We start from the raw sequence: 22,860 nt of genomic DNA, 5'->3' as shown, positions 1-22,860 counted from the left end.
ACTTACTTATTTTTCAGTCACTCAGGAACCCTGGGCTCCATTTCATTAAATAGACTTTAATGAAAAAAGCAATACTGTTGTACAGAAAGAAGAAGAAAAAAATTACCTGATTTCTGGATATAGAAATAAGCAAGCCAACTTTAAGCCAGGCTATTAAAATTGGTTTATCAGGAAATAAGTTCTCTTTTGCTATACAATGCATGTGAAATAACCTTTATAGCTAGATAAATTACTATTTTTTCAGGGCTTCGTGATGTTTTTCTCCATCACCATTCTCCACCTGCTGGCCAAAAGGAAAACTCTATAATCCTGTTTTCCCAGCCAGTTCACTGAATCTTGGGGCAAACTTCTGACCAGCTACATGACTCCTATACACTTCTGATTTTGAGGTCATTGTGAGTGTCTGGGGATGACAATTACTTTCATAGTTGTGTCTTGATAGCAAATGACACAGTTTGCACCCCTCTATGTTAGAGTTCATTGATCCAGGCACACGTGACATTCCCAATGTTTTCACTTTATCGTCAGCATCTGTTTCAAGGAAGATTTGTTAGTCTTATAAAAGAGTCTTCAATAAAAACAAGAACCCACTTTTTGGTTCAAGTCTTGGGTTTTTTTTTTCCTTACTACAGTTTGATCTGAGCTATTACAAGTTGTGACCACATTACTTTTTTTTTTTTTTTAATTTCTCTCTCACTTAATTCTTCTGTAGGCTACTTCACTTTGGTCTCCTCTTTCATGAACTCTTCCTCTCTCCCAAGAAAGGCTGGACCTAGTACTTTTTGTGGGGGAAGGGAGATTTAAAAGTCAATAAAGAGGACAGTCAAAAATAAAAATATACATTTTCTTCCTTTGTCTTCGCTACAGGGTGTTCATAATTTCACTTAACCCTCCTGGGCCACAGAGGACACCATGATTAAGTTGAAAGAAATATCAGAATTGTCCCTCCTGCCCCTCTATGGAATTCACAAGCAGAAAGAGAAATCTAGACTGCAGAGGGGTAAATATTTTTAAAATGAGAGAAGCATTGTGGTTAAGTGATCTGGGTTTGAGTCCTGGTCCCACCGTTAATAAGTTATGTGACATTGAATTAGACATGTAATCACCCCTGTACCAGTTTCCATTCTGAAAAATGGGGATAATAATAATACCCACTTCTTACATAGTAAGGATTAAAATGAACGTATATATTCCAAAGGCTTACCACAAATAGTACCTGATACATAATACACTATCAAACATTATGTGTTGTTATGATCATTACTATTACCCACTCTGGGCCTTAGTTTTCCCATTTGGAAAACAGAAGCTTTGGGCTAAAGCCAAATGATACTTTTCATCCTTTCCAGATCAAATAATCATGGATTTTATATCTGAGCCACATGAAAATCAATTGTGTCTGGTGGTCTATAGGGTGAATTTTTCAAGTGGAAGGTATAGCAAAAGTGGCCTGTTTTCCTAAAACCCTTGGCAGTAGCCAATGTTAAAATTAATACAGTTTAATTTGCAGGCTAATTATGCCCTGTAGATTAATACCTATTGCAATTGACAAGCTTATGACACAGCTTAAATTTTTCCATTGGTGTTGAAAGATGTTTGCTTCTCAGTGATGCCTCTTCTCAGCTGGATTTTGCCCTTTGTAGCACAGGACATCCAATCATAATGAAGGAGCCCAGCCCTTGTAATAAGGATAGGTGGGTAGAAGAAAGAAGCCAAGATCAGGCAGGATGGGGATAAATGCTGAGACTCCGAGGGAAGCTGAGTGAGTGGCAGGCCAAGACCCCTGAGGATATGACAGGTTCAGGTGTTGTTAATGTAGACGTTAAAACCAAAGATGGAGAGAAAGAAGAAGTCTATTATGCCAGGCTGTCATAACAATGAAGAAATTTTAAATCACGGGAGATGTTCTGAGTCATATACTCTAGAGACTTTGAAGAAAACAGTGCAATCACATCAGGACTCCAACAATTGCCAGACGCTATTCACCATGAGGTTGGACAAGTTCAGCAGACCCCCAGGAGAATACAGAGACAAAGCAGCCCGGGGGTTGAACCAGACTGGGAGGATGTTCACTTAGGGCTTCAGAACTAGAGAAAGAATTCAAGTCACCAACCAGGAGAGGAGTGAATTATAGCTACAAAAGCTCATATGAAGAATGAAGTAAGCTGTAACCAGAACAGCTAATGAGGTATGAAGTCAGGATGGTTGGGGGTAATTTCATATGAGGTGAACAAAGTAGGTTGGGACAAATAATTTAGGGCAGTGGTCATGAATGATGTGATAGTGTTGCAGACCTGCTGTTACAGAGCCCTGGTTGCACAGTACAGAGAGAGACTTGATGAGAATGTACAAGTCCTCACTCCGTGCTGAGGGCATGAACCACAAGACCCAGACCCTGGGGATGGGAGAGCATCCAGAGATGAGTCATAGATGGAATCTGGTGTCTTAGGAAAAATTAGCAGGCAGGACACAGACTGTGTGTAGGAACAGAGCCCAAGATACAACTCAGTCCTATGTACCAAACAACAAAGGATGCAGAGGGTGAAAGTTGGGCCTCATTGGCCACATAAGCAGCAGATCTCATTCCTGAACCAGCAGGGACCAGCAGTATGGTGGCCAAATGCATCAGATGGTAGAGACAAGACTCTTCATTTCCCCAACCTAGTCATGACGGGCTCAGGAATTCATCCCCTCACTACTAAAGATGCAGTCCATGGACCAGCAACGTCAGCATCGCCAAGCCCCTAGAAAGACATGCAGAATCCCAGGCCCCACCCCAGCCCAGCTGAATCTGAATCTGCATTTTAATGAAAACCCTAGATACCTCACATGTACAATAAAGTTTCAGAAGCACTTCTCTAGATGTAAGAGATGGTGAAGAAAAGGGCAGGGAAAGCCAGGTAGAGATTGACTAGAATCTGTTAATAAATGCAGGGGTCTGTATCTGAATATAAGATGGGGGTTTTCCCAGCAGCTTGCTTCATATTTCCTTTACTTTTTTCCTTTGGCTTCTAGAGATTGCATTTTGGGGAAATCACTTCCCCTCTCTGGGTCTCAGTTTCCCCATCTGATGAGTGCATTAAACTAGATTTGTCTATCAGAGTCCTTCCCTAAGGTGGTCTCTGGGTCTTGGACTCTATTAGGACTGGCACTCATATGCACACACCTGTCCTATTTTCTAGGGGAAGCCCAGTGCTATTGATAAGCCAGGAAATTGTTTCCTTAGTGATTCCTGCCAAGACACAAGCTCAGCATATTGTTCCGAACTGGCAAGGCAAGAGAGATTTGTCAACTACATGCTTGTTATGAAGCACCTGAACCCAACCCTGCAGAGAAAGCATGTACAGTCTGGGAGACAGAGTCACAAGGGAACATCAGGACTTTGACCGGCATCTTCTTACCTTTGCCAAAACTTCTGTTCCATCACTTGGTTTCAAGGGTGACACTGTTCAGTAATATCCTCCTCCCATTGCCTTCCCCCACAACACACCCCCATACACACAAGAAAATCTCTAGGCTAATTCCTAAGGCTAATTTAGATATATATGGCTGGTCCTGTTTGTGTTCATGGAAACTGCTTCTTGCTGTAGATCAGATGTCAGCAGGCTACAGCCTACAGGCCAAATCCAGCCTGCTGCCTATTTTTTGTAAATAAAATGCTATTGAAGCTCAGCCACACTCATGCATTTAGGTAGTATCTTTGGCTGCTTTTGTGCTTCCACTTGAGAATGAATGGTTGTGACAGAACACCTGGCCCACGGAGCCTAAAGCATGTACTACTGGCCCTTTATAGAACAAGTTTGCCAAGTCCTGATATAGCCCAATAGTGAAAGAAGTGAAGTTTATGTCTTCAAATCAATAGTATTTTGTCTAGTGTATGCAGATTTAATAAATGATGCTCCAGGGAACTTAGAAGCTAGCTACAGTGAAGCCTAATAATTAAGACCAAGGTTTTGAAGCTGGACATGCTGGGTTCAGTGAAACTCAGCCCCTCTACCTACAAGTTGTATAACCTTGGACAAGTTGCTGAACCTCTCTGAGCCTCAGTTCCCCCTCCTATAAAACATGACTCTTGGCATGCCAGAGACTGTGGATGATTATGATAGTTACCCCTATTTTCTCCTGGGACAAGTTGCACAAGCACCCCAGAACCCAGAGCTGATCTATTCCGTCATCAACACTGAAAGCTGCTGCAAAGGCACCTGCTGACAAGGGACAAGTTGCTGATTGAAGGTGGCTGTCATGACTCCCAGAAACTCGGCCACAGAGTTTAGTTCCATCATGGCCCGAAGATCAAGCCTAAGCTCTGAAGGGTCCCAGAGGCAACCTTCCCTGAAGCAGAAAGATGCAGACCTGTGGGAGGTACAGCCTCTAGCTCCCTCTGTTCCTAGTCAAGGAAGCCTCAGCATCCACGGAATGAGCAGATCACCTCCCTCTTTTATTGTGCTTATTGGTACACAGACCAATAGACAGTCTCTTCTCACTGTTTTATGAGCTTTTTGAGGACAGGGGCCATGTCTGATTCATCCATTGTAGCTGCTCAATGCATGTTTTGCTGAGTGGACCACAGAGTCTGGGATCATAATCAGTCTGTTAACATCAATGCCCTGCTCATTACAAAAGAAAACTGGTCATCCTTAAGTGAGGACACCACTGTAGAGAGATGACCAACAGACACAAGGAGTCCTCGGTGGATGGTGTGGAAGCCCCTGAGGCAGCACGTCCTCAGGACAGCACCTGAACCACGAGGTACCCTCAGCCTCAGTGTCTGTTGATGGGATGGAGACTCTGTGCTGTGTCTGTCTGCCTTTTACCACCTCAGGAGCAACAAATGCAAAGGGCAAAAGCTTTCCTCTACTGACGACAGGTGGAGCCCTCAGATGAAAACTAAAATTGCTGGCTGCCCCCCTAGTAGTGACACCCATAGTAACCTGGAGCAATGGTCCACAGAAGACAGTCTGCATCCTTGCAGACATCCAGAGAGCTGCTTTCTCCCCCGGCCTCTCACAGGTGTGGCTGCCAGAGGGATGGATGAAGACAGAGGGGTGCGTGCCACCCTGTCATTTCAGAACTGCCCTGGACAAGAGCAATGGCTAACAACTATCTGTAAAAAGCTGTCTGAAATTCCAAGTTCATCAACCTCCTAACTTGAGTTTTAACGAAATCTGGTATACTAGAGTCCTAACATGCCAATCCAGCTCTCCTTCCCCAGCTTAGTGAGTCACTTAATGGCTCTGAGCCTCAGCTTCTTCACTTATGAATGGGGATAGAAGTCAGGATTCAGTGAAATAATGTATACAAATCACACTATTAGCACACAGCAGATGCTCCACCAAAATGAGTTCTTGCCCTCTCTTTTTTTTTTTTTGGTAGGTGGACCTCTCACCGCTGGTGGCCTCTCCCATTGCAGAGCACAGGCTCCGGACACGCAGGCTCAGTGACCATGGCTCACGGGCCCTGCCACTCCGCGGCATGTGGGATCTTCCCGGACCAGGACACGAACCTGTGTCCCCTGCATCAGCAGGTGGACTCTCAACCACTGTGCCACCAGGGATGTCCACCCCTCTCTTCTTAAGTCTTAAGAATCCTGGCAGAGAGAATGTCTGTATGAATGAGCAAAAAGCTTATGATCTAAAATATAAGCCCATATTTGGTTCAGCTCAATTGTTGATCTATCTTCTTTAAGGTGTCCTGGTCAAAGAAATCCTCTATCACATGAAGAATGCAACTCAGCCATTGAACCACAGAAAAGTCATTATGTATTCTGCAGTAAGTATTTTGTTCCCATTCAGCATCTGTTTATTCAAGCATGTGAGCTCTTTCAGGAGGGGCCCTCATCTTCTTCATCATCATTTCCCTGTTTAAATTCTTTAAAATTAAATACATAATTCTGGCTCTCAAGGAATTTACAGTTCAATACTGACAAGAAGAAAAGTAAGCACATAAATACCATGCAAAGCAGAATCTCAGTGTCATACAAGCGAGTGCTTTGGTGCCTCAGAGAAGGGAAACATCACTTCTGTTCCAAACTAAAACCAGAACAGGAACAGGAGAGGGAAATTGATAGGAGAATTACAAGGAAAGCTGAGTGTACAAGACTTGGTGATGAATTGGAATGTGGGCGGAGGGCAATGGTCTGGAAGGTAAGCCACAGATGAAGGTGATGTTTCAAGTCTCAATGACTGGAAGGAGGGTGGAACCATTAATAGAGGTGGTCATGGGTCAGGTGAATGTACCATTAGGCAGTTGGGTTTGAAATGCCAGCTGCATCCAAGAGGAAAATTCAGATAGTAAAGGGGATATAAGAAGTAAAGTGAAGGAAAGCTACAACTTGAAGTCAGAGCTACAGTTGGGTGCAGAAAGGAAAGAGAGAGATCTTGGAGAAGACATCCATCTCAGAGCAGGAGCCAGGGAAAGAGACATTGTCGGGGAAGAATTCTAGAGATGTACTATGCACTGAAATGGGTGTCCCTGGAGTCTGGGATGAGCAGGGAAACAGGACATGGAGGGCTAAGTCGGTCTCCCATCCACTTCTGCGGGACAGAGGATTTCTCAGATGTGGTCTGGCTGGAGAAAGCCATGCAAGTCTGTCTGGAGAAGCCATCTTCATTCTGCAAGAAGATGGAAGAGGTTATTATGCAGGGAGTTTATACAGAGAGTTTATCATCTGGGGTTCTAAATTGTATAGACTAGAGAACGAGCTCATGGAGGGAACAGAATGCAGTGCTTCTTTGATAAAGGTAGGCCTGAAATTAATTGATTCTTTCAGGATTTCTAGTTTCTAATCTGGTTTCCAGTTCTAACTTGTGTGACTTTTGGCAAGTCATAAATCTGTCACTCATTTTTTTTCTTTTTCTCTAGTAAATCAGTTTTAACCCCTTTGAGTATGTATATGCCACCATAGAGTTTAGGCAACCAAACGTTATGCCCTTTTTTTTTTTTTTTTTTTTTTTTTTTTTTTTTTTGTGGTACGCGGGCCTCTCACTGTTGTGGCCTCTCCCGTTGCAGAGCACAGGCTCTGGACGCGCAGGCTCAGCGACCATGGCTCACGGGCCCAGCCACTGCGCGGCATGTGGGATCTTCCCGGACTAGGGCACGAACCCGTGTCCCCTGCATCGGCAGGCGGACTCTCAACCACTGTGCCACCAGGGAAGCCCTATGCCCATTTTGTAAATATGAAAACTGAGGATCTCTTAAGATCAGATAACTAACAGGTGGGAAAACTGGGGTTGAAAACCAGTCTCCTATGCCTTCCAGCTATTCCGAGATAAACCTTTAACAATTCTTTTTAAGCTACACACTCTACTTCCTTATATTTTATTCTGTCTAAACATATGTAACTTCATATATTCTTCCCCAACTTTAAAATCACAGATGATGCTAATCTGTAAAATATATATAATCTAGCATTAATGTGTGCCAAATTATTTTTAAATTTAATGAAAATCAATGAAACAGGCTAAAACAGAGAGATGTTCTACTGGGGAAGGCATAGGACAAAATCAGAAGACTTGGCTCAGATTTTACTTTCTTTCACTTTGGAGATATATGACATAAAGCAAGTTACTAAATTTCTTTTTTTTTTTTTTTTTTGGACATGCCACAAGGCTTGTGGGATCTTAGTTCCCCTACCAGGGATTGAACCCGGCCCTCAGCAGTGAAAGTGCACAGTCCTAACCACTGGACAGCCAGGGAATTCCATGCAAGTAACTTAATTCCTTTGGATTTCAGTTTCTTCATCTTTTGAAAGGAAATAATTATATGTATGTAAATCTCACTGCTTAGCACCCAGTAGATGCACAATCAAAATTTGTCCTTTCCCTCTCTACTTCTTAAGTCATTGGAGGTATGGGAAATTTAGTTCAATCAGAAACCATCATGGTGCTCTACAAATGCTTGATGCACATCTGTTGACTGTAAATTTGAACCAGAGAAAAAGACCAAAAATGTTTGTTTCAAATCTCTGTAGCATGGCACTACTGTGAGTGCCCTACAGATGGCGCTAGATGCTTACAACGGAATCCTTCCTTCCCATGCGTCCTGCCACTTGATGGAATTGTACTTTGAGAAGGCGTGTCTAAGAGGTGTTTTTCAAAATTAATATCACTGGACCCCAGGTTTTGTTATCATTATTGTTGTTATTGATTTAAGAGTTGTTTTGTCTGTCTATCTGGTTGGTTTGGTCTTATATTCAGAGGGAAGAACGGTGGTGAGTAACACTATCTTTGCTTAGTCCTGACTTCCTTTTTCTTTGTTTTCATGACGACTTTTATTGGGAAATAATGTACAGACACAGTAGACAAAAAATTTGAAAGAACCACCCTAAGTGACAGAAATTACATTTTTTAAAAAAGATTAAGCTATTCTAAGAAGGATTAGGACATTACACTGTTCTCTTGGAAAACACAGGCTGGTAGCAGATGCCAAGAGAAAAATTAAGTTTGTTGATGGTTATAAATAATGTTCTTTCAATTAAAGATGTCAAACATATCCATGCAGCTTCTGGCAATTCACATCCATCAGGTAGGATTCTTAAAGTACAACCTCTGCTCAGTGTTCACCACTTTGCAATCTGGTGTGGCCCTCCCCAGCTGACCAAGTCTTGGCTCAAGCCCACTAGAAAGGCCAAGTTTAGAGAGACCAAGTGTCCTAGTTTACCCAGAACTGGAGAGATTCCCAGAACAGGTAAGTTTCATTGTTAAAACCAGGAAAGCCCTGGGCAACTATAGCCAAGGTCATACCAAAAATTTGTTTCTGCTGTGACACTGGTATTCTTGTTGGGAGGAAGAGACCTCTTGAATATTGTTGATGGAATAAGAACAAGGCAGAGGCTAAGTTAGGGCAGGGACCCCAAATTTTTGTTTCAGGGTTAGATCGGGAGGTGCATTTTGCTCTCCCCTTACGGCATTCACAATAGCCGCAGTCAGGACGATGTTGACTGCAATTACACAGAGCCCTGTGCTCAGAAGAGCCCGTGCTTGGTTTAATGACCCAGTGTCGCCATTCTGAAATTCTTAATAATGTTTAAACAAGTCACCCTGCATTTCTTTTTGCAAATTGTAGTCCTGGCTATAGGTTTCTGGCCACCTGAATTTGTAGAGTAGGAAAATAGCAACACAGAGGCCTATTCTCTACCAACATCTTAACTGCTTACAAAGAAAGTGAGTTCTGCACAGTTAAAGGTAAGTTCATCCTTTGGTGAACCTCTAACTGGGTGCCAAGCACAATGAAATAGAACTGAAATGTGGTCTTAGCGAGTTTTGCTCTCAAATATCTAGAGTCAGAATGAAGGGACAATACCCATAACATGGAGAAAATCCAAACAGAGCTGAAAATGGGAATGAGAAGACTGTGGACAACAAGTGCTCTGTCAATAACTGGCTTCAGGCACAGAGTTAATAAATCCAGTGAAAATTCCAGGATCAGCTCTAGGAGTAGGCTCTGTCTCTTCGGGATAAGACAAAAGAAACTACCCACTTTCCTCAAGCCTTCCTCCTCTCTGATTTCTGTACCCGGTAGTCCTGAGCCTGCTTTTATTTAGGTCACTGCAGCATTTTGTCCCACTGAATTGCTCACTCACCACCTTGAATAAATCCATATTATGAATCAAGTTTGGGGTATTTTTCAACTAAGAGACACTGAACAACAGAAAAAAAAAGTAACCAACTGTCACTCACAGGTAGAAGTCAAGTTTGTTGTTATATTAAGATTTTTTTTAACACTCCAGAGGAGCATCAAAAGTTAAACTTGCTTGCTTACAGATTAGGAACAAGGAGAATCCAAGTTAACAAATATAGGCATATGTATATACCTGCAAATTAGGGGATCCTCTGTGTAAGGTGATCCCACTTTATCCCTATGAGAAAATAAAGAGACAGAAAAAGAGAATTTTTAGATTTTTATCCACCTTAAACATATAAACTTTTAAGGTTGTAGATAAGATAGCTAAATATATTCTAAAACTATTCCATTTTGGGTTAGGTATATAAACTTAAAATCATATACTATATAAAATAATTCACTAAGTTAAATAGTGCTTCTCCCTTGCATATTTTATGAAACACTTTTATTCAAACTCTTTGTATGCACCTTTACTTGTGTCTTTACCAACAGAGGCAATTTTGAGTCCCCTAAAAATGTTTTCCAAATATATTAATTAATAAGGGTAATTTTGGCTGCTGTACAGATGAACCTCAAATCTCAGAAGCTTAACTCAATGGAGATTTCTTTCTCATTCACCTAACAGGCCAATGCAGATGTTCCTGGCCAATAGGAAGTGACTCATCCATGGTGTGATTCACACATGGTGATTTGGGGACCCAGGATTCCATCTTTTGGACCTACAGACTTCAAGAGTGCTGTGCTCACCTGCAGAGAGCTTGTAGGAAATAATGAGAGGGTGGAGAAGACAATCTGCTTAGCAAGCACCTCAGCAGCCCCGAAGGGGCATATGTCACTTCTACTTACATTCTATGATACTAGCTAAAATTAGTCACTTGGTCCCTCCTGAGTGCAAGGGAGTCTGGGAAGTGTACTCAGTTCTCAGCTGTAACTTTATTCTATGTAAAGAGAATCATGAATTTTGATGGACTATTAGTCATCTTTGCCATATTATCATGAGATAAAGGATACGGTCACTGAAAAAGTTATTCCAAGATATAAGTGCTCATCTATATAATATTAGAGAAGTTTTTAGAAACATATAAATGAATATTTGTGGTTACTACTGTTTATATGGTTTCTTAAAGTGATTTATTTGAAAGGCTTGTTTATAACAACATCCAAAAGTTTCAGTTGTGAGGTTACTATACTTGAATTTCTCTCCTGTCTCTTTGGCAAATGACTTCCATAGGCAGCTTGTACTAGCTTTACAAGATTGGTTTGGGCCAGTGGTCCTTCCCTAAACAGTGTATTGTTTTTTATAAATAAAGTGGTGAGAGAGCCCTCCTCAACATGAGCAAATGTAAGGACTTGAATACACACCCACCCCCTCTTTCTGAGGTATCATTTTTATAAGTCTTGCTGTATATTCAAGCACGTAAGTTATATATTATTCAGTTCCATGTTTCTGGCCTGGTTAAGGAGAGGGAGGATACATTCATTCAGGGGGAAGACTGAAAGAAATATTGAGAGAGGAAAAAGAAAATGAAAGAGCAAATGTGAAGCATGAAAGAGAGAGAATAGGAGAAAGAAAACTCAACATCCTCCCTGTGCCCCACTTCTTACTCAAAGGTTCACCAAATCACCCCCAGCTCCCCCAACCATTGCCCCTCAGCTCCTTCTCTGACTAAGCATCCTGGTCCCTGCCTCACATGCCCCTGGTCATCTAATAAACCAGGCCTCCCATTTCCACCCTCCCAATCTGGCCCACCTGCCCCAGTACCCCTTTGGCTAATATCTACTCATTCCCATAAATTCTTCCACTAGTCCTTCAGCTGGCATGGTACAGGCTAAGTAGAAAGAAATTCACTGGCAGTTCAACAACACAGAACTAACAGAGGTCTTTCCTCCTGTTCCTCTACCTTCCTCCACCAGGGAGTACTTCATAGAGATGTACTATCGGAATGAGAAGCAGCATGAACCACATCCCCTCATGCTGCCTGGCTGCACCGCCAGCTGCCCTCTGACAAAGTTTGTTGAGCTGGTTGCCTCTGTGATCCCCCAAGACTGGTCCACAGAGTGTGCCATGAGCAACCATGAAGGTACTGAGGACGCTATGGATTAGGGTGCACACGGAGCTCTGCAGAGAGGGCAGAACACCCTTTCTCCAGATGGATGGTGCTTTGAGAATATAAACTGGCCTCAACCCCATCTTTGAGGGAAATAGGTTTTGGGCGATAATTGTATGTTTCAGAGACCTCAACTTCAGGCAACTCCTACCTCTTCACCTGGCCCTGCCCATACATGCCATAAACCTTGTCAACCTACATAAACCCAGGAGGCAGTAATGAAGCAGAGAACATTTACCTGGGATCAAATAATTGTAATTCGGGGAACACATATCAAACTGGAACAAAATTAGAAATGTAAGAATGTTCTGAATACCTCCCAGGAAAAAACTTATTGGAATGTTGAAAGTGTGGGTGTGATATCTGTTCTGAGGACAAAAGGAATGTATAAGGCTTTGATTCTGGTATCTTCAGATACCTAAGCAAACTCACAGGTCCTGCTGAAACCACTTACTATAAATGAAGAAATCATATTCAAATAACACCCTTTAGAGTCCTGTAGATTTGCCATGTGCAGATGCAACACTCCTAGAGAACACCATGCTACATTACCAGCATGAATAAAGATGAAACAGTTTCTAGAGGTGATTTCTACTGGATGCCAGAGTCTAGAGCAAAGCCATTCTCTCTCCTAGTTGGTCATGGGATGACTGACATATGACATCAATTGATGTGTTTATTTGTGTTCTTTCTTTTCCAAGTAAATATTTGGCCTTGGGGCCATCATTTAATTACCATTTCTCCTCCATGCATGTAAGCCAAATGAAAAATAATGAATAAAGTTATTTCAGGAAGTTCAAAAGCACTACTTTTATAATGCTTTTTTTAAAAAAAAGTGTGTGTATGTTTACTTAGAATTAAATTCCTGAAGGACAGATTTTAGGGGTTCTATTTTTGTATGGGGTTTTATTTTAATGTAACAAGAGGGAAAATATTAATGGAAAGTAAAATCACTTTGGTTTAAATGAATGTTCTAAATTAAAAATGTATTTAATTTGGACTTTGCTACTTCAGATAAAGGCTAAGAAGATGGATGGCTCTGCTTCATCTATTTAAGATGGAACTGGCTAAGAAAACAACCTCTGGAAATTTACAATGTAGTGGGGAAGTAAAGAGATACATATTACAAGGTTATGACTAATGACTCCAGGGGTTGCTATGGGAATAGAGTTACCTGGATTTGGAGGGAAGGAGGAAGTAAGAAGCATCAGGGAAGGCTTCCTACAAGGGTTGAGAGCATATGGAATCAGTTTGGATGGAGGTTTCTTCTAATGGTGTGGTACAAGGTGCTCAAAAGGCCTTTATCAAATGTACTAGTGGCTTGAAGCTGGAAAGGATAGGGGAGTTACTTGGCAGAAGATTCAGGGTCCAAAGAGATTTCCAAAGGTTTCCTTCAAGGGGCCAATTTTAATGAGATAAAATGTCATCTCCACAGGAGCAAGGATTTTTATTTGTGGTATTCTCTCTTGAACTGGTTCTCAGCACCCAGAAGTGCCTATGCCTGGCATGGATTAGTGCTCAATAAATATTTGCTCATGATGGTATAAATTAGTTACCTTTCCTCCCTGGATCTACCCTTTCTATCTCAATTAGAAGCAATACCCAGTAACCTGGGAGTTATCTGGTTATCAGTCTCTCCTTCATTCTCCACAGCCATCTGTCACCTCTTCTTATCAAATCTACCTGCAGTATGTTTTTAGAATTCTTTTCCTCAAAACACCAACATCAACAATCCAATATCCAAGTAGAGTGAAATATAATTAAGCAGCAAAATATGTTAATAAAAAGAAAACTTAGGGATTGTTGTGCTGGAGCTAGCTCATACAGATCTCAAGTGTAGAAAGTATATATCACTTCCCAACTCTGAGATCAATGACTTCACTTTGACAGTTTGAAATTGGTCATGGTGTCATATAGGAGTATTTTCACCACAGAAAACAGCATATGCCACAAATTAGAGTTTTGGTTTTTGTTTTGGGTTTTTTAAAAAATCCAGTTTATCAGCACACCACTGGTTTTAGTTCATAGAAAGTTTGTAACATGAAGTGGTCTCCAACAAAGTGAATTCAATATTTGAACTTCTTTAAGGAAAAAAGGATTCGATTTGTTCTATACGGTCTCAGTGATGTGAGGGGCAGCAGGTAAACATTTCAGGAAGACAGATTGTGTTCAGTGTTGGGCAATCCCTTGGACCAGAAATATCCATTGGGGTGGATGCTCACTTGCCTTGGCAGAGACTCTACAGAACAGGCTGAGGAATGGAAGGTGGTAGGGGTTGAATGACTCTTTAGTAGGGCCACCAAATACAGCAAATAAAAGTACAGGATGCCCAGATAAATTTGATAAATAGCTCTAACAGCTGAATTTTTATAATTTATTGAAAAAAGCTGAATTTGAGACACTAACAGTGGCATGAGAAAGCCAGTAGAGGAAGCAGTACAAAACCATTAACAGGACATATCCTGTATATACAGAACGCCTGACAACCCTACTCCTTAGGGTATTTCCATCCATGAAATTCTCCTTATACCTATGAGCAGTGTTTTCACCTAGTGCTGGTAGGCCCAATTAACTTCATTCTCATATCAATTAAATTAACCGGAGGCTTTGCTGGGAAATTCATAAGTCTAAGTTTCATACTATGTTACTTGAAAATAATAAAATTCTTTTTTTAGAAAATGCTTCTTTAATTCCAAAATTTTACTAACACAGTCAGACTTTCTTCACTTGCATTCTCCCAACTCTACCTCAATCTCCAACTCCAGTTATTTGGTAGGAAAGAGATTTACTGTTAGGAAGTTCCAGTTTCCCCTCATAATCTTTGTAAAGCTGAGAATCTATAGCACATAAACACATGCCCAAGATTTTACCATGAGCTTCTTACAGGCAGGATCCATACTTTTTTCCTCCTTGAATCTTCAGCCAGTAGGCAATGCTGAGAACCTGGTGCCTTTAATCAATATTTGCTAATTGAACAAATATTCCACCCTCCATACCTAGCCTGATTTCCTCATGGCTGGGCCCGGATATCAGAAGCCTGGATCTCAGTTGTTCAATAAATGGGGGAGAGAAGCTATGAATGAGCCTTGAATGTAACTACACTGTAAAGACCCACTCATTGACTATATATCTGTATATTTATACCACTGTGTCTGTGTCTTTGGGCTCTGTTTCCAGCATAGTTACTTTGGCATTCTCCTGTTCCCCCATTTCTATTTAGAGCCCCTGTTCAATGATATCCATTCCAGCACCCCTCCTTCCTCAGAGATGAGGCCATCTGATTACTATATCTTTTTCACATCCTCGTTATTATCATGAATTTCCCAGGAGATGCCTCATCATTCATTAGTGACATTGGTAACTTGCTTTGGTAAACCCCAACTCACTCATCACCCCCACTCCTGCCCTCAACCTAGGCAATTCTGACAGTCATAATAATGGCCTTCCCCATACCCTGACTGCTTCACCGATACCCACTCCTAGATCAAATCAACCACACAGCTTCTGAATTCTGATCTGCTGAGTGGAGCTGAATGAAACCAACTATCACCATTTCAAACAATGAATGTGGACATTTCTAGTCCAACCTCAGATGGATCTTTCAACACAGCATGATAAATGTATTCACCCTTACTGGACTCTTTCCGTTTTCTACAGGAAGGTCTTGTTGATTTTCCCAAACTTCTAATTCCATCTTGGCTTCTTTAATTCTCATGAGGTGTCCTGAGAAGATCAGAATAATCCACTGAAAACTCTTTCAGTTCGCCTGTCACTGCCTCAAAATATGTCAGTAGCTTTCACCTACCTTTCCTGCTGTCCCTCAGGAAAACATGCTCCTCCTTGAATAACTTAATTCCTCTCCTCAGGCATATGATCCCACCTCTACAGTCTCCTTGGACCTCGATGAATCTCCTAGTTAGCTTCATTTTCTTCCTCTGCTCTGGCTCTGTCCCCTCTGCTAAGAAAATGTTCAAATCTCTTATGAAGAGCTCCTTCAAGTGCCTGCTCCATCTCATTCTCATCAATCCCAATTTTCTCAAACTAAAAATTTACATTCTCCACCTCTATTTCCTCCTCTCCTTCTCACTCCTGAACTATGCTGTAAAATGATATTTGTCCTTCCTTCATCTCTTTTTTAAACTTCCCTTTTGAAAGTCATCCATGCCTAATTCAGTGGCCTCTTTCCCTTTTCCTGTCCAAATCACACATCCCCATTTTCTACGGAAGAAAACTGAAACTCACAAAAGAACCATGAGTGGTAGGCTCGAGATTCAAGCCTATAACACTTTCCAACACCATATTTCCACTATAAACTCTTCCCTTTCCAACCATGCTGTCTTGTGAACTATTCCCTTGGGACAAATACCCAAAAATAGGATTAGTGGGTCAAAGTATATGAACATTTAGTAAACAATAGATATTTATTCAATACCTATTATGTACTTGATATGTGCCTAGGTAGCAGGCATTAAGTTTGATAAGGAAATAGCAGCAAGACCAGCAAAATCTCCCCGTGTGACTTGTAGACCTTGTTACAGATGTGGAGCGGCAGGTAAGGAGGACAGAGATATAGAGATTTGACAAGCTCAAACAATCCAGCATGGTGAGTACTATAATGAAGAACACACAGGTAACTATAAAAACATATAGCAGAGGCAATTAGCCTAATTCTAAGGGGTCAGAAAAGTCTTTTCAAAGTGGGAGATGTTTAAACAAAAACCTGAAGGAGACAAGGAATTAACTAGGTGAGTGGAAATGAGGAGAGAGGAGAATGTTATAGACAAACAGGGAAAATATATAAAGGCCAAAAGGCTAAAGACAACATGGGGCATTTTAGGTACTGGAAAAAGTATGTCTAGTGAGAATGCAAAGATGCTAGAGAGGCAGGCATTAAGTGTCTCGTAGGTCAAGTTGAGTCGTTTTGGTCATTAAAAGATTTTAGGCAGCGGACAGATGATGTGACTGGCCTCTTGTTTTAGACAGACCTCTTTGGGTGCAGTGGGGAGAATGGATTGAAGAAAAGTGGGTGAGGGAAGAACAGTTGGGAAGCTGTTGAAATAATCCAAAAATATTGGTAAAAGTGAAGGAGAAAAGCAGAAATATTCAAAGGGAGAAAAGAAGTAGAGTAGACAGGACTTGGGGATTAATGGCACCAGGAAGAGGCTTTTGACACATATTGCCAAAATAGTTTTCCAATAAGTAGTACCAGTTCACACTGCCTTCAGTAGCTTTCATGTGTCCCAATGTAATAGGACATCTTGTCAGTCATTACCCACATTAGACCTCTTTGAAGTAAGATATAGTTAATCATTCTCTTTTCTCAGATTCCAGGTCATTCCTCTATCAAACTCACAAAATCTTTTACAGTACAAGGGAGCATATAATTTTTAAAAATAAGCATAAAGGGGCTTCCCTGGTGGCGCGGTGGTTGAGAGTCCACCCGCCGATGCAGGGGACACGGGTTCGTGCCCCGGCCTGGGAAGATCCCATATGCCACGGAGTGGCTGGGCCCGTGAGCCATGGTTGCTGAGCCTGCATGTCCGGAGCCTGTGCTCCGCAATGGGAGAGGCCACAACAGTGAGAGGCCCACGTAGCGCAAAAAAAAAAAAAAAAAGCATGAAGGAGAAGGAAAGAGAGAGAGGAAAAAAACCTCTTCTGAGTCTTCTCTTGGTTCTCAGAATTTTGTTGAGTTTCCGTTGGATTGGTAACTTCCACCAACCCCCTAAATGATGGTGTCCCTTGTTTCCTCATTCCAGTCACCATGAGTCAGTATTACCCAGGACTCTATCTTCTACTTCTCTAATCCTTATTTTCATATCTATATATAGAATTCTAGACCTGTATTTTTCCAGCTGCCTACTGATCATCTCTACCAGGATAATAATCCATCTCAATCCTACATTTGAAACAAATTTTATTATCTCCTCTAATCCAAATGGATCCTTTCTAATGTGCTTTCAATCTCACTTCACAGCCTAATCATCTTCTCATTCACCCAACCTGGAACCCATGGGGTGGCCTTGACCACAAAGTCTCCTTTACCAGTATATTTAGTCCATGACAAAGACTTTCAATTCTACTTTAGCAGTATCTCTTGAACTCCCTTATCTGCATTCTCAAGGCCGCACTTAGAGTGCTGAGCCCTCAGTATCTTGTCAAAGGCATTTTAATAGCTATCAGGCCGAGAATATCTCCACCATCTTTTCTTTTTCTAGTTTGGCTGGGCCTTGTCACTTCCATGTGTAATAATTGCTGATGATTTCCATTTGCCCCATGATAAACCAGACCTTCTAAAACCTGAGCCTCAACCTACATATCTGGTCTCACCTCGTCACAACCTATATTCTAGGCACAGGAAATTGCTCATTATTTCCCAAAGACACTCTCGTGCAATTTATTCTGTCTCATAACAAGATTTTATTTACCTCAAAGGCCAGCTCAAATCTTATCATTTTCTCAGAGAATTTCCAAACTCTCTTCCAAATAGAACACTTTTTGTTCATTTCAACTTTCTCTCTTTTACACCTCTATTTTACTATTTATCACATTGTCTCATAATTATCTATCTGGTTCTCGTATTAGATATTGATCTCCTCAAGAGCAGGAATCATGAAACCCCAGAACCCAACACACAGCTGGCCTGCCATATGGTGTGTGCTCACTGCATATCTGTGGGGCGCGGCAAAGCGTTGCCACAAAGCAGGGTAGAAAAAGCTGAGTCATCCATCCTGTAGCCAGTGCGCATGCGTTGAGATATGCTAACAAGGTTTTAGAGCAGTAACCAGTCCGAAGGCGACGTGTAATTATGCCTTCGATATGAACCAATCAGAGACTTGCACAGTATCCCGAATCTTATATAGGCAGCTGCCGTTACGGCTGCGGGGTCTTCCTTCCATCTTTCCTTAACCAAGCTGTACTCCAATAAAGTGTGATACGAGAAGAATCTAGCGTGTGGCGACTGTTATTCTGCTGGTCAGACGCAGCTCGCCATAAGTGGTGCCGAAACCCGGGAATCGTTGCACCTCGCATGGAGGACCGATTCAGAACTCGACACACGGAGTGAACCATCGGAGTGAACCGTCGGATCAGGACCCGATTTGGGTGCCGTCAAGATTGACACGGAGCGTGGAAGAGAAACTCGAAAAGGATGCCGAGTGTCGCACGGATGATGCAACAATGGATGCACTCAATAAAAGCAGAGTGATCGGAAGATTCCTAGCGGGAAATTGGTCCCGAGAGGCGGAACGGATGATACTGAAACGGAAGATTCAAATATTGCGGCTTAATGCTACCAAACTGGAGCCAGTTACTTTCGGGGACTTTACCTCTTGGCTCTCCTCTGCTTTCTCCTTTTTCAAAGAGTGGGTGGGAGTAGCTACGTTTGCAGCCTGCTGCCTGTTTGGGATTGTGCTATGTCTCTGGTTGGTCTGTCGAATTCGTGTCCGAGCGCGTCGAGATAAGGTTCTGCTCACTCAGGCGCTTTTGGCTATCGGTGAAGGTGATTCCCCTGCTGCCTGGCTCTCTGCCCTGAATAATCCCAGATGACTGCCCTTGCACGGAGAGGCCTTGCTGCCATTGCACCTCCATAGGGAGCTCTGTTTTAGGTCTCGACAGCCCTTGCACCCTGCCGCCCTATGATGGCATTGCACGCAGGAGGGTGTCGTAGATGTGCCATCGACAGCCCTTGCACCCTGCCGCCCTATGATGGCATTGCACGCAGGAGGGTGTCATGGATGTGCCAGTGGAAAACTGCCGTTGAACCGTGAGCACACCATGGTGTGAGCATGCGTACCGGCAAAACTTCACTGTGCTATAGTAAATAAATAAGGGGGAGATGTGGGGCGCGGCAAAGCGTTGCCGCAAAGCAGGGTAGAAAAAGCTGAGTCATCCATCCTGTAGCCAGTGCGCATGCGTTGAGATATGCTAACAAGGTTTTAGAGCAGTAACCAGTCCGAAGGCGACGTGTAATTATGCCTTCGATATGAACCAATCAGAGACTTGCACAGTATCCCGAATCTTATATAGGCAGCTGCCGTTACGGCTGCGGGGTCTTCCTTCCATCTTTCCTTAACCAAGCTGTACTCCAATAAAGTGTGATACGAGAAGAATCTAGCGTGTGGCGACTGTTATTCTGCTGGTCAGACGCAGCTCGCCATACATATCTAGGAAGGAACAAAGGAAGAAAAAAGATTGGGAAAGCATATTACAACATGGACACAAAAAAATTGAAAATAAATTCCAAATACAAAATGTCAGCCATGGACATTAATTTTAAAGAATAATTAGTCTCTTGCTTTCTTCCCTCATTTTCATTTAGTCCTTTCCTTTCTTCCTCAATTGTTTAGTTCCCTCCAACTTTACATTAACTCCATCTACAGTGCTAATGGCACTGGTCCACCAAAATGTAATTTGATTAATATTCACCTTCTCACCGTACCAAGAGGCATCCTGACATCATGACAAAAACACTGAACTAAGAATTGAGAACCTATGAGTTCTAGATCATTAATTCTTTCCACAAATATTTACTGAGCTCCTGCTATGCGCGAGGTACTGTTCTAAGCACTTGGGGTATGTTCATGAACAAAAAAGACAAATGTTCTTCCCCTCATGAAGCTTACATTCTGTTAGAGGGAAGGAGAGATGGATAATAAACATAATAAATAAGTATTTTGGAAGGTGAGGATCACAAGTGCCAAATGGGGATGGGTGCGGGGAGAGGACATATAGGTTGCAATTTTAAATAGAAAGCCCTCGTTGAGAAGATAAGATTTGAGCAAGGAAGGTGATGGAGTTACCTTGTTCAGGGATTTGTGAGAAGAGCATCTAGGCAATGGTAACAACTATAGCAAAGGTGGTAAGGGGGAGAGTGCCTGGCATGTTTAAGGAACAAGAAGGCCTGTGTGGTCAAAAGAGAGTAAGTGAAGGGAGAGTGTAGGAGAGGAAATCCAAGAGGTTAATAAAGCAAGATGATATAGAGCCTCGTAAACTGTTATCAGGATTTTGGCTTTCATTCTGAGTGAGATGAGCATTCATTGCAGACTTTGTTTTAAGTAGAGGAGTGGCATGATTTGACTTGAAGCCATTTGGCTACTGTGTTGAAAATAGATTGTAGGGAGAAAGGACAGAAGCTAGGAACAAGATGGAAGGCATGGTACTGATCCCATCAAAAGATGATGGTGGGGCTTCCCTGGTGGCGCAGTGGTTGAGAGTCCGCCTGCCGATGCAGGGGACACGGGTTCGTGCCCCGGTCCGGGGAGATCCCACATGCCGCAGAGCAGCTGGGCCCGTGAGCCATGGCCACTGAGCCTGCGCGTCCGGAGCCTGTGCTCTGCAACAGGAGAGGCCCTAACAGTGAGAGGCCCACGTACCGAAAAAAACAAAAAAACAAAAAACATGATGGTGGTTGGGAATTTCCCTGGCGGTCCAGTGGTTAAGACTTCATCTTCCAATGCAGGGGGTGTGGGTTCAATCCCAGGTTGGGGAGCTAAGATCCCACATGACTTGTGACCAAAAAACCGAAACATAAAATAGCAGCAATATTGTAACAAATTCAATAAAGAATTTATTTACTCATGTAAGTGATGACATATGATATTTGCTTTTCTCTGTCAGACTTACTTCATTTAGTGTGATAATCTCTAGGTCCATCCATGTTGCTGCAAATGACATTATTTCATTCTTTTTTATGGCTTAGTAGTATTCGTGTGTGTGTGTGTGTGTGTGTGTGTGTGTATCAAATCTTCTTTATCCATTCATCTTTCCATGGACATTTAGGTTGCTTCCATGTCTTGGCTATTATAAACAGTCCGGCTATGAACATTGGGGTGCATTATTATTTTGAATTAGAGTCTTCTCCAGATGTATGCCCAGGAGTGTGGTTGCTGGATTATATGGTAATTCTATTTTTAGTTTTAAGGAACCTCCATACTGTACTCCATGGTCTCTGCACCAACCTACATTCCCACTAACAGTGTAGAAGTGTTCCCTCTTCTACACACCCTCTCCAGCATTTATTGTTTGTGGACTTTTTAATGACAGCCATTTTGACTGGTGTGATGGTATACCTCATTGTATTGATTTGCATTTCTCTAATAATTAGTGATGTGGAGCATCTTTTCATCTGCCTGTTGTCCATCTGCATGTCTTCTTTGGAGAGATATCTATTTAGTTTTTCTGCCCATTTTTTGATTGGGTTTTTTGTTTTTATTGTTATTGAGTTGTATGAGCTGTTTCTATATTTTAGAAATTAATCCCTTGTAAGTCCCATAGTTTGTAAATATTTTCTCCCAGTTTGCAGGTTGCCATTTCATTTTGTTTATGGTTTCCTTTGCTGTGCAAAAGCTTATAAATTTGATTAGGTTCCATTAGCTTATTTTTCCTTTTGTTTTTTTTGCCTTGGGAGACTGACCTAAGAAAACATTGCTACAATTTATGTCAGAGAATGTTTTGTCTAGGAGTTTTATGGTGTCCTGTCTTGTATTTAGCTCTTTAAGCCATTTTGAAATTATTTTTGTGTATGGCATGAGGGAGTATTCTAACCTCATTGATTTATATGCAGTTTTCCAGCTTTCCCAATATCACTTGCTGAAGAGACTTTTTCTCCATTGTATATTCTTTTTTTTAAATGTCTTTATTGGAGTATAATTGCTTTACAATGGTGTGTTAGTTTCTGCTTTACATCAAAGTGAATCAGTTATACATATACATATGTTCCCATATCTCTTCCCTCTGGCGTCTCCCTCCCTCCCTATCCCACTTCCATTATACAATTCAAGAATATACATTCTTGAATCCTTTGTTGAAGATTAATTGACTTTCAGTGTGTGGGTTTATTTCTGGGCTCTCTACTCTGTTCCATTGACCCTTGTCTGTTTTTGTGCCAATACCAGGCTGTTTTGATTACTGTAGCTTTGTAGTATTGTCTGAAGTCTGGGAGAGTTATGCCTCCCTGTCTGTCTAGCTATTTAGAAAGAATATACCTGAACTTCAACTGAAAATAATTTACAGATAAATAATATTTTACATTTCTAAATGAAATCATATAGAGTATACCAAGAAAACATGTAAGATTATACAGATAAATGTATTTGTGTACATATGTATGTACAATTTTGGAATAGGAAAAGCT

The 22,860-nt window shown here is 41.7% G+C and overlaps 1 protein-coding gene across 1 annotated transcript in view; it reads left to right on the top strand.

Annotated features, from left to right (window-relative positions):
- Positions 1-11,725, top strand: part of ACP3 (acid phosphatase 3) — an 83,762-nt gene extending 72,037 nt beyond the window's left edge. The window contains 4 exon segments of the mRNA XM_059065303.2: positions 868-1,000; positions 5,687-5,769; positions 7,970-8,073; positions 11,536-11,725. Of these exon segments, the coding sequence (XP_058921286.1) occupies positions 868-1,000; positions 5,687-5,769; positions 7,970-8,073; positions 11,536-11,725 (510 nt within the window).
- Positions 11,726-22,860: the final 11,135 nt, after the last annotated feature.

Source organism: Kogia breviceps, chromosome 5 (genome assembly GCF_026419965.1).
Source record: "Kogia breviceps isolate mKogBre1 chromosome 5, mKogBre1 haplotype 1, whole genome shotgun sequence".
NCBI classification, from domain to species: domain Eukaryota; kingdom Metazoa; phylum Chordata; class Mammalia; order Artiodactyla; family Physeteridae; genus Kogia; species Kogia breviceps.
This window is presented reverse-complemented; position numbering and strand designations above follow the sequence as displayed.